The following is a 12399-nucleotide window of genomic DNA, read 5'->3' on the forward strand; positions in this document are numbered from 1 at the left end:
TTCTTGGATGTGGTTTTGTACCAAATCATAATTACAATCACCTGCTGATATCACCTGTTTCAAAACACATCATTATTAAACAAATATTTACCTGTTTACTAGCCCTAAACTGCTCATGCCCAACTTTTTGGAATGTGTTGCAAGTCTAAATAACAAGAAAAGATGTATAATTACAAATGACATGAAGTTTACCAGAAAAAAAACATTAAATATTTTGTGTTCATGTTGTGTGCAGTGAAATACAAGTCGAAGTAAATTTGGAAATCCCTACTTTCTTTTTTTTATTTGCTTTTTCCATACTGTCCCAGCATTTTCTGATTTGAGGTTTTGCATATCAACAAGTCAAAACTCCAGGTAAGAGAGTTTATTTGCAGTCTAAGAGATTATATTGTGTAGTGTGCTTCTGTTACTGTAATACCTAAAGAAATAAGTATACAATTTTTCATTTTATTTCATGTTTACAAACGTCTGGAATCATTTTTACCTTATTTGTATTCTGTGAACAGATCATGGTCCTGCAGGCGTTTCAGAGACACGCCTTTCTACATTCAAATCAAGCTTACAAAACGTACTTATTGTGAAACAAGCAGTAAAGCCTTCTATAATAAAGTCTGTTACCAATGCCAAGTGAAAAATGCTGACCTAAAGTCCAATGAGATCTTTTTTATCATAATTTTGATAAAACTGTTAATTCCCAGTTTAAGTTATTATTATTTTTACTCATCATGGACATTTGTTGTTCAGTTGTGTCCATAATAAATTAACCAGAAAAAATATTGCTGTCAATTTACTCTAAAGCCATCCAAAACATACTGTAGGTGAATTATGCTTCATAAGTATAACATTAAAAAAGTTTTTAGCTAAAACTGTGGAACAGTAGAGAGTCATTGAGCCGAGTCTTAATCACAGACGCTGCTTTTATTCTCATATGTCAATACGAAAATATAATTATGAACAACAACGCTGGGTCATCTGATGTTCAATAATTAAAGGCCATCAGCAGAGCAATGTAAAGTAGATGTGTACTATATGTATGTTTTACAGTAATTTTGTGATTGCTGTTTTAATGTGCAAGTTGACATTGGGTGGGAAATATATCAAGATCAGTTTGTAGCCTGCTGAAGAAATCAATCATGCAGTGTGGAGTATGTCCGTCACTTTGCAAAAAAAAGGCGAAAACAAATCTTGTTAGAATGATTATTCAGACCTCTGACATGCACATTTTCAAAAGACACAAGAATATTCATTTTTGCCAGAGCATGACCACTGCCTTACAGAGGCCAACATCATTGTAATTAAAGTAGCAGAGACCAAAGAATGTGGCTGTGGACAGCAGGAAGATGCCAACTTTTGCCAGCTTGATCTTAACTTCACCGTGAACATAGTCTGTCAGGACTTGACCAATACCCCTGCAGAAATAGAAAAACACAGAAAAAGAGTGAATTAACTAAAACATTTAACACAAATCGTTATTGTTGAACAGTTTCATAACATATAATGTCCTTATTAAGCTATTTTAAAGGTTTCCAATTGTGTTTTAGGTCCCGTAAAAACCTGATATTAAAGCAACAGTTAGGAACAGGAATTAAAAATTTAATTAACATTTACAAAGTTGAAAACTTCCATTGTATGAAAAGCTAATACTATGGCTTATTCTATTTTCTTTTTTTGCTGAACCATCCCTAGGATGCATTTTCGTAGATTGCTAAGACCATCTAAGATCAGGTGTGACGGTGATCACATTTAGAGGTGGTCTCCAAATCTTTGGCTATACGGATGTTGCATGTTTTGAATGATTTTTTTCTGTAGATTTCCTGATCCTTTCTATAGTGATTTTATTCAAAGACCCTTAATTCCATGACTTCTTTAAAATATTTGTTTAACAAATTTATTAATTTATTAATTTTTTTTCAGCTTAGTCTCATTATTCATCTATGTTTGCCACAGCGGATTGAGCCGCCAACTTATCCAACATACTGTATGTTTTTTGCAGTGAATGCCCTTCCAACCCCACCTCATCACTGGGAAACACCCATACACACTCATTCACACTCAAACACTACAGATAATTTAGTTGCTCCAATTCACCTACAGCGCATGTCTTTGGACTTGTGGAAGAAACCGGAGCACCCAGAGTCAACAAATTTAATAAAAATGAAAAAGTGATCAAAATGTATATTATCAATGCATAAAGTAGCCTGTGCATAAACCAAACCAGGCTTATTCTGATTACTTACCCCTATATAGATTTCTGGAGAGAGCAAATTACTTCCCAGAGGCTACATTTTGTTTGTTTATTTATTTATTTATTTAAAAAAAAAATTGTGTAAATCCACTAGATCCTGCTGTGTATGCTTTTTCAGATCTCAAATTGCTCTTGCGGATGGCATTCCCGCTTACTGTTTTCACGTAAATCCACCAGAGGCCGCTGTCAACTGACTGATTTACTTATCAATTGACAAACCTTTTGTTTGTGTTAACCACTTTCTGGAACTGTTTTTTACCTGACTCAAACCCCGTCGTCGTTGTCAATTGCTCTCTGCATCTAAAGTCCACCAATGTACATGGCAAGCTAACTGGACAAACTTGTAACAATGGAAAAACTGTCCATATGTTGGTAAGCAGTCAGCTGGTAAGCGTGAAAATAGAATGGCAACATACGTTTATTTTAAAGATGAAATGCAGCCATACGTACTTCTGGCTACATAATTGGCGATCTTCAGAAATGTATATAGGGCTACGTTTTCAGAATGAACCTCTGTAGCCATAAAGTCTGTGTAATTGATTTGTTTCTTTTAATAAGACTTTTTTATGGTATAGTATGAAAACTGTGCTAGCTTTGACAGTATTAGATTGAAAGATCAGGAAAAAGCCAATACAGCCCACAGACCCTCTCTCAGTGATCAAAATTGGACAAAAGAAACACATTTAAACTGCAGATGTGAACAGTTATGTGTCATTTGTACACTGTCCACACTCTACAAAAATGCATGTGTATATCAGATGTGAACAGGGCCTTAGGGCCGGGACAAGTCGGGCCAAGTCGACGGTTTGCCATTGGTTTGGTGTGTTCCACACTTAGATTCTTGCCAGGCTAAGATTGGAGCTCATTGGCCCAATTCAGCAAGTGGAATCGGCATTGCACCATTGACTGAAAAGAAAGCGCACTAATTGGTTATTCAGCAATGAATCAGAGTGCAAGCTAGTAGTGAAGTGACATAGCAAGTGTACAATTCAAGCCAAGAAGGCGGCACAAACAGACTTGAAGTAATTTGGCATCATTTCACAAATATTTGCAACCTATATGGATTATTGAATTATCAGACATATTTGCACCAGCAAATCCTTTCATCCTGAGTGATAAATACTGTGATAATTGTACTAAATGCTGCTTTGTTTACACTTTGTCTTTTAATTTCAGCCAGCCTCAGCACTTCTGGTGAACTGTCTTTCCATTATAGAATCGCCATATTTAAGGTCTGATTTCATTAAAAATCAGCGATCTTTACTGCCTGATAGATATATATGATATAAAGTGGGTCTCAGGCCGGACAAGAAGCACTGCATTTAATTCCATTAACCCCCCCCCCATGTCTTTAAAATATGACAGTTTATTTGACCCCAGTATTTTCAATGGAGTTTCTGTGCTTGCCTGCTGTTCCTGACGATGCTAGTTGTTACACAGTGTGAATGAATGCTTAAGTCTATTTAATTGAATGTATTCTAATTACTGTACAGTACAACATTGATGCTGTAAAAGGAACCTTATAAAATTGAAAGTAAACACGTTAAGCTTTCACACGTTTTAGAAGTTTATCATTGGCTGAAAAACACTGGCTGTGAACTTCAAATTGGAAATTTGATTTTTAAAAATTATTTCTAGATATTTATGTATCTCATTACAGTATCTGAAAGCCTCTCCTATCTAAGAACCTACTCTGCTTACATCACCAACACTTACAGCACAATGTTCATTACCATATTTGAATTTCAGACACAGAGACTTTCTCAGCACTGGTACAAAAAAAAAAAAAGTGAACAGTAACAATGTGGTTGCTTTTATTATATTAATTGAACGTGGGTCATCATCAACCTTTGAAAGTAGAAGCTGATTTACTTTCACAATGAAGCAAGGAGTGTTGACAACACAAAGCAAACTCCCCCAGGCCTCAGCTACTGTAATACAACTGTGTTTGAGGGAGGGTCAGAGTAGATGTTGGTTGTGTTCAGCTAATAAAGATCATAGGCTGACATTATTCAAATGAAGTATCTGAGGGCAGTTCAGAATCAATTCTTTCTTGTTGGAAATAATAGCTCAATTTATTGTGCACTTTGATATTGGAAACTTTGCAGACTTTTACATTCGCAAACAGCTACATTACACACTACATGAAAGGTAAATCATAATAAAGGTGCACTTTAAATTCTGCAGAGCCTCAACGATGACTGAGCTGCCGCAGTATAATCTATGAGTGAAGTACACAGGCTCTTACCAGTGTCCATGCATTGTGAGAGCTGCAGCTATAGAGTAGTCCACTACTGGACCAGGACACAGGTATGCGGCTGGAGCCATACCTAAAAGAACTAAAGTCATCACCCTTTCACCTGTCCAGTGCTGGGAGGCTGAAATACCTGGAAATACAATAAAAGCAAGTAGTAATTATACAAAAGCAACATTTTTGTTCATGTCGAATTGTGCAGACAAACTGCACAATTGCACTAGCCGAGGCTCAAACCAGTGACCTTCTTGCTGTGAGCCGATCATGCTACCCACAGCGCCACCGTGACGTCCAGAGGAATAAATTACATTTTAAAAAATATTCAAATGAAAAACATGAATATTATTTTAAATTATTTTATTATTATTTTAAAAATGTAATTGTTTTTCCTGTAATTACTGATCAAATAAATACAGGCTTCGTTAACATAAACAAATCATACAGTTTTAAAGCCTAAATATATATATATGTATATACTGTATATATATATATGTATATTTTTAAACCAGTTTTTTGTTCATTGACTGCATTAAGTATGCCTTTAATGGGTTTTCTCCACTAGAAGTGTAAACCTTGAGCCTCATGAAGTGAAATGAATAAACTAAATTGGCCGTAGTGTATGTGTGTGAATGCAAGAGTGTATGAATGTTTCCCCAGTGCTGGGTTGCAGCTGGAAGGGCATTCGCTGCGTAAAAAATATGCTTGATAAGTTGGCGGTTCATTCCGCTGTGGTGACCCCTGATTAATAAAAAGATAAAGAGATTAAGATTAAGAGATTTAAGGAAAATGAATATATATATATATATATATATATATATATATATATATATATATATATATATATATATATATATATATATATACAGTTGAAGTCAGAATTGTTAGCCCTCCTTTGAATTTTTTTCCTTTTTTTTAATATTTCCCAAATTATGTTTAACAGAGCAAGGAAATTTTCACAGTATGTCTGATAATATTTTTTCTCCTGGAGAAAGTCTTATTTGTTTTATTTCAGCTAGAACAAAATCAGTTTAAAATTTTTGAAACACCATTTTAAGGTCAAAATTATTATAAATATCCCCTTTAAGGTAGATATTATTTCAATAGTCTACAGAATAAGCCATCGTTATTCAACAATTTGCCTAATTATCCTAACCTGCCTAGTTAACTTAATTAACCTAGTTAAGCCTTTAAATGTCACTTTAAGCTGTATAGAAGTGTCTTGAAAAATATCTAGTAAATATTTACTGTCAACATGACAAAAATAAAATAAATCAATTATTCGAAATGAGTTATTAAACTATTATGTTTAGAAATGTGTTAAAAAAAGTTCTCTCTGTTAAACAGAAATTGGAAAAAAAATATATAGGGGGGCTAATAATTCAGACTTCAACTGTATATGTAGAACTATATAGATTCATTTGTATGTCCTGCTATATGTATTGTATATATATATATATAGAAATTAACTTAAAAATTAAAACTATTTGAGGAGTAAGTCTCATTAATAAAAAAATGTGTTTGTTTAGATTTATGAATGAATACCTTGAATGAACAACTCACTGACAAATGCTTTTAAAAATCTGATTGATTTGAATGTCACAGTGTGATGACTTTTCTTACAAAGTGTTACAAAAGTCATTGAAGTCTTTGGCTGTTTCACAGTCCAAAATCTCAGTAGAGCTTGAGCAGCAGAGTGTGTTTTCTGCCTGTATCAGTAAAGAACAGCGTTTATATAATGGCACAACCTCTTAGTTCACACACAAAAAAACATTTAATCAGAATTTACTAACCCTCCACTTGTTCCAAACCTATGAGTATCTTTCGTCTTACATTTTTTGATGGCAACCCCTGGAAATGTTTTTTTTTATGCAATGGATTACTCTTAGCTACTTGGTTGCAACAGGCATGTCAAACAGACAGCTAAATCCTTGTCATTTATAAAAAATTATTAAGTTTATGTTAAAATCGAGAATCTTTTAGCAATTAATCATGCAGGGTTTTTTTTACATATGTTTTGTTTTTGAAATGTGCTGGGTCACAGTAGTAGCACACAAATGTTCATGCTAGTGTGATCCACTAAATTAGTAAGTTACACAAAAAAGTGCAATTTTAATACTAAAACTGACTAATGTTACCTGCAAACACATTCCATGTTTGTTTATTTTTATAATATTATAGCCTAGCTGAGTCAGCTGGCGTTTCTGTGTGGAGTTTGCATGTTCTCCCTGCGTTCACGTGGGTTTCTTCCTGGTGCTCCGGTTTCCCCCACAATCCAAAGACATGCGGTACAGGTGAATAGGATAGGCTAAATTGTCCGTAGTGTGTGTGTGTGTGTGTGTGTGTGTGTGTGTGTGTGTGTGTGTGTGTGTGTGTGTGTGTGTGTGTGTGTGTGTGTGTGTGACGTTTCCCAGAGATGGGTTGTGGCTGGAAGTGCATCTGCTGCGTAAAAACGTGCTGGATAAGTTGGCGATTCATTCCGTTGTGACGACCCCGGATTAATAAAGGGACTAAACCGAAAAGAAAATGAATAAATAAATGAATTTATATTATTATAAAAATTATAATTATTGTTATCATTTATATAAATTTATATAGATATAAAAATAAATAACTTAGAAAAAATGTTATAAATATCATTATTTGAACAAGAAGTGCAGTAAATTATTCATGCAATTGAATAGGAAACTGATGATTGCGTACACACAACGTCGATAAATCTCTGAATATATTTCGTAACTTGCACAATAATTTGTCCTTATCATCACTCACCAGTGCTTGATGAAGCTGTGTGGATCCTGCCTGCTGGCTCTGTATAGTCCACATCTCCAATCCTCGGACAGGCTGACCCTCGAGACAGTTGTGTGTGGCAGAGAAGCACAGCTGTACATGGTATAAAATAGTACAAATATCAGCTATTTAAAAGACGTCATAAAAATTTAGGGGCTAATTTGTATACTTTGAATCTGTATCAATCAACAGTAGATATTTTCGTATGCGCATTGTGTAATCATGTATAATTTCAGCTAATTCATGCAGATAAAATGTAAAAATGGAGACTTACGTCGCATTCCTCTTTGCCAAACTGAGCTCAAACGAATCAGACTCGCCATGATTATTTAATTACAAGGTCAGATTCAAATTAAAGTGATAAAGTAAGGTGACTTGACTTCTTACAATGCAAAACAAAAGGCAGATGTTTCTCCAACAGCAGCCAGTAAGTTCTTGATGTCCGTCGTTTCTTTCACTGCAACTCGACAGCGCCATCTATCGACAGAGTGCGCAAAATAAATTTTTGCTGTCAAACGGTTTTTAAATATTTATATTATTTTAGTGAAATTATTTACTCAATATAAATTGGTCTCTTTTCAAAGCATCAGAAGCACATCTTTTGGCTGAGATTCAAAGATAAATTCCTTTTAATAACATTTTAAGTCAATCCAAAATGTTTTTCTAAAATTAATATAATTTGGAAAAATAAAGATTTTTCCAGTCTGTTAAATGCTTATGTTGTTGTTGTTTATAATTATTATTATTATTTTTCGAAAATGGCAGTGGTCTAAAAAGGTATATTTAAGCACTGGAGGGTGTAAAAATCTATTGTAAAGCCTTGAATCATGATCTCGAACCTTATGAATTACTATGTATCTCAAATAAAAATTACTGTACAGCTATGGGAAAAAGAGGGCATTACTAGACAGTTTTCAATTCTTCTGGGTTTACAGTATTTAGTAGGTATGGGTTTGAGTAACGTAAATGTATTTCATTCATAAATGTCTGAGAACAGCTCTTCTCAATTTAAATGCTTATATATGTTTTTAAAACATTTAGATTTTTTTTCTTAACTTTTTATTGTTTTAATAGATTGTTTAAGTTATGGTAATAATAGTGAAATTAATTACTCAATATAAAAGGGTGTCTTTTTAAACCAAAAGCACACCTTTTGGCTAAGGAGAAATTCATTTTTAACAAAATTATGTCAAACCAAAATCCTTTTCTAAAACACACTATCAATATTATTCAAAAACATGTTTACATGTTTATTTCAGGTTCATTCATTCATTCATTCATTCATTGTTGAACAAGCCAGATTTTTTCCAGTCTGTTTAAGGCTTATGTTGTTGTTGTTGTTGTCTAGTAAATAATGTTTACTGTCATCCGGGCAAAGATAAAATAAATCAGTCAGAAATTAGTTATTAAATCTATTATGTTTAGAAATGTGTTGAATGTGTCTCTCCGTTAAACAGAAATTGGGGAAAAATATACAAGCGGTCTAATAATTCAGGGGGGCTAATAATTCTGACTTCAACTGTATATATCTATACATATATTAATTCATTCATTTTCATTTCGGCTTAGTCCCTTTAATAATCTGGGGTCACCACAGCGGAATAAACCGCCAACTCATCCAGCATATGTTTTATGCAGCAGATGCCCTTCCAGTTGCAACCCAACCCTAGGAAACATCCATACACACTCCTCCACACATATACACTTCGCTTATTCAATTCACCTGTACTGCATGTCTTTGGACTATGGGGGAAACCGGAGCACCCAGAGGATTCTTTTTTACTCATAGTTTCTATTGAAATTAGGGCTAATAGATAAACCATCTATTAGATAAGTCAAAGATACAGACCTTGAATGTATCTTTTTTTTCTACTTCTAAGCTTAAAATTGAATTAATTTCTTTGCTTTAAATCTTTACATATTAACTACACTAAGATATATAAGTTAAGTGTCTTTAATACCATAGATTTATTTTAAGAGACAGTTTTTGAGAGAAATCACAGCTGGCTTACTCTTATTCATTTTTTTTCCAGAGATCTCTTTAGAGAAAGAAAGAAAAAACGAATAACTTTGACCCTCGTGACGTCATATTCTTGCGGCGGAAGTACTAGCTTGTCACACTGTCCATGCTTGTCATTGAGCACGGTGGATTTAATCCGTATATGATCTTGTGTATATAATCTGTCGGTAAAGTGTTGAAATGGCGGATTTTCACTCCAGCTTTGACTTGCCATCGGCTGGTTCCTCGGAGAAGGCAGAGGCCGCGGAGCTGCAGCGTATGCTCGCGGTGGAGCAGCAGAAGGCTCAGTTTCAGGCGCAGGTAGGAAACGCGCCAGGATCACTCTGTAACGTTACGTGCTGTCACTCGACTTAAAGTTTTCAAGCAGGTTGGTGTGTTAACCTTGTTTAAACACCTTGTTGTTAGGTTCACAATTTTACGGATGTATGCTGGGACAAGTGCGTGGACAAACCGAGCTCCAAACTGGATTCCCGGACTGAGACCTGTCTGGTGAGCTGCGTGGAGCGCTTCATCGACACCACACTGACCATCACCAACCGATTCACGCAGATGGTCCAGAAGGGCACGCACTGACCGCAGGACAGCGGCCTCAAGGACAGCCCTGTTCTCAGTGTACGTCCTTTAATGTGTCCGATAAATCTTTTATTCACTTGGATAAACATCTCACAAGCCAATAGACTCTGAAAGAGTTACGTTATGCGCACAGCTGACTTCTTTATACAGGCAACAACAAAAACTGTCATTTTTGCTTGAACACCTGTCGTCCACTTCAGTGAAACTAATTGTTTTATTTGACTTTATATAAATCATATTTCAATTAAATAAATACAATCTTCAGCATTGCAGAAGAACAAACAATTTTGTGAGTTTTGTTATTGTCCCAAAAGAACATCCATATCGGTATCAGACAAGGCTTTCTAATTAATTTTAATGTTCCGTCTGGTTATTCGAAGGCTTGTATCATTATTATCATTATCTCCATCATGCATTTCTTGAACTAAACCAATCCTTCGGTTCAGTCCTGCTCTGTTTCGTTTGCATTTCCTTTGCAGTTTAATACCTTGTGTAGTGGGTAGGAATATCGGTAAAGTTTCGCCGCCTCTACTGCTGTGACATCATTGGTATTGCTGGATCGGTTCCTCATCTACCAATGAGAGAAACATCTGGACCTCTTCTATAGGCCATGATGCAGTCACTTCAGGTGTCTTTTTCCTTGTGGGGCTATAAAAGTGGTTTAGCTGTTCAAACCAACAGAACAGGAGTGGCTGCTGCTGTCGCTTATTCAACTATAGGATTGGTGTCTCGTGTGTTAAATTCACTGACATCTCTCTCAGACCAATCAGTGTTGATATGTCACATTTCAATAATGATTCTTAGAGATTCATGCAGCATTTTGAAAGTTTTACTGAACACAAGACCTATGACTTTTAAAATATGAAGTTTTGTTGAAACAAGCTTTGATATTAGTACATACCCATAACCACTACATTCTCTAGAAAATAAAGTTGTTGCTTCACTTCAATCAACATTCAGACTAAACTCATTCTCGCAGGCTATTATGGTATCACTGATTAAGCACTAGGCCTGTGACTAATATGTTTGACTGTTTACTACATACATATAACTTCCGTCATGAATTACCTGGAAAAAGATTTCTTGGCAATTTCTTCAATTGCATAATTGCGTAGTATAAAAGCGTTGTCTGGACATGAGGCGCATAGGTTTTAAATCAAACTTCATATCAATGCATACCTGTACATAAAACCCACATATACATAGACTGATGGATGTTGTACTTTAAAATAATGTCTATGAAATTCACACTAACACATGGTAGTGATAATGTATATACACTTTTAGAATAACATGCGTATACATATTATCTTGAAGCATGCACACACATGCCCTTGCTGATATTTAAACGTACCATGTTGTCATTAAAATATGACCTTATTGAGAGACTTTTTGTAATGTGCTATTTTTCAATTGTATAATAGGAAAGTGATTTCAGGGGCAGTTACATTAGTAATTTGTCTCCAACTACTAGTGAAATCGATATGATCTTTATTTGAAGCTTCAAGTTACTTTCAAAACATTATTTAGACTATTTTGGTCACTGACCTCACACATAAGTGTTTGTAACATGATAATTAGGATATTTGTAAAAAACAATACATGGTTGAAAATTAGTTTATATCTACTAAAAGTGTGTGCGTGTGCGTGTGCGTGTGCGTGTGCGTGTGTGCGTGTGTGTGTGTGTGCGTGTGCGTGTGCGTGTGCGTGTGTGTGTGTGTGTGTGTGTGTGAGAGAGAGAGTGTGAGTGAGTACTGAGAGTTTTTGAGATATTTAGTTCTGAAAAATATCAAGTTGTAATTATCACCACTGTAAAAAATTTGACAACTTAAATTTTTAAGGCAACAAACTTTAGGAGATTTTGAGTTTACACAACTTTAATTGTGTTGTGCAGTAACTGGGTTGAAAGTTGAGTCCTGAAGTTGTCCTGAAATGTGTTGCCCTAAATTTTTTACAGTGTAGAGGCACCTGTTTAAATTTGCCAGCCATAACACACAAAATGTTTTTTTTTTCCCGGAACAAATTTTAGTAAAAAATGGACAAACTGAACTGCTCGGTTAAATTTTTGTAATAAAAAGTTGAACCCAGCAGTTGGGTTTGTTCATATTTTTGTCTAAATCTAGGTTGAAGTAGCCCAGTATTTTAGAGTGAAGTTTAACTTCATGCAAATCCACTGTAGAACTCTCGTGTTTGATATTATAATGATAAAATTTGTTCAAATATAAAAAGTGTGATAGAAAAGATCAAGATCCTTGCAAGCAAATCTTCCTTAAGATACCTTTTTTCCCCTATTATTTCATTACATGGACAGAGGCAGAACACTTCTGTTAAATACACACTAGCTTCTCAAAGCTGAAGTCAGTTTAAGTAGATTTTAAATATAGTTTCTGGTCTACTCTAAAACCCCAAATCTGGTTTTGCTTTCTAATCCGAAACAATACGATATTGTGTGTTGAATCCATGCGACAGGATTAGTCCGAGGGCAGCAGAGGTCTGCTTCTTGGCTTTGTGGCTTTGCCC

At 34.9% G+C, this 12399-nt stretch overlaps 2 protein-coding genes across 3 annotated transcripts; one reads left to right on the forward strand and one right to left on the reverse strand.

The window, feature by feature from the left end:
- Nucleotides 1–899: 899 nt before the first annotated feature.
- Nucleotides 900–7735, reverse strand: sdhda (succinate dehydrogenase complex, subunit D, integral membrane protein a). Of its 2 annotated transcripts, none has more exons than NM_001002489.2 (4): nucleotides 7561–7735; nucleotides 7269–7379; nucleotides 4494–4632; nucleotides 900–1409 (listed from the first exon to the last, which is right to left on the reverse strand). In NM_001002489.2, the coding sequence occupies exons 1-4, from the start codon at nucleotides 7607–7609 to the stop codon at nucleotides 1244–1246; spliced, it is 465 nt and encodes a 154-aa protein (NP_001002489.1). In that variant the 5' UTR covers nucleotides 7610–7735; the 3' UTR covers nucleotides 900–1243. The 2 variants fall into 2 exon arrangements, 1 of the variants encoding a protein (NP_001002489.1); XR_015490110.1 differs by lacking the exon at nucleotides 900–1409 and adding an exon at nucleotides 2326–2483 and having other exon boundaries at nucleotides 2662–4632; nucleotides 7561–7705.
- A 1681-nt stretch (nucleotides 7736–9416) lies between these two features.
- Nucleotides 9417–9905, forward strand: timm8b (translocase of inner mitochondrial membrane 8 homolog B (yeast)). Its single transcript, NM_001128779.1, is given in 2 exon segments — nucleotides 9417–9606; nucleotides 9712–9905. Coding segments are annotated over 2 exon segments (288 nt in total). The 5' UTR covers nucleotides 9417–9486; the 3' UTR covers nucleotides 9880–9905.
- The last annotated feature ends 2494 nt before the right edge of the window (nucleotides 9906–12399 follow it).

Source organism: Danio rerio, chromosome 5 (assembly GCF_052040795.2).
Source record: "Danio rerio strain M-AB ecotype USA chromosome 5, GRCz13ab, whole genome shotgun sequence".
In the NCBI taxonomy this organism is placed as follows: domain Eukaryota; kingdom Metazoa; phylum Chordata; class Actinopteri; order Cypriniformes; family Danionidae; genus Danio; species Danio rerio.

What these genes read in the sequence shown, in the direction of transcription:
- sdhda (NM_001002489.2), bottom strand. Translation starts at nt 7,609, where the DNA reads ATGGCGAGTCTGATTCGTTTGAGCTCAGTTTGGCAAAGAGGAATGCGA. An exon ending in TTGGCAAAGAGGAATGCGAC is followed by an intron (nt 7,380 to 7,560) that starts GTAAGTCTCCAT and finishes TACCATGTACAG; the next exon opens with CTGTGCTTCTCTGCCACACA. An exon ending in CTCACAATGCATGGACACTG is followed by an intron (nt 1,410 to 4,493) that starts GTAAGAGCCTGT and finishes CTATTTCTGCAG; the next exon opens with GGGTATTGGTCAAGTCCTGA.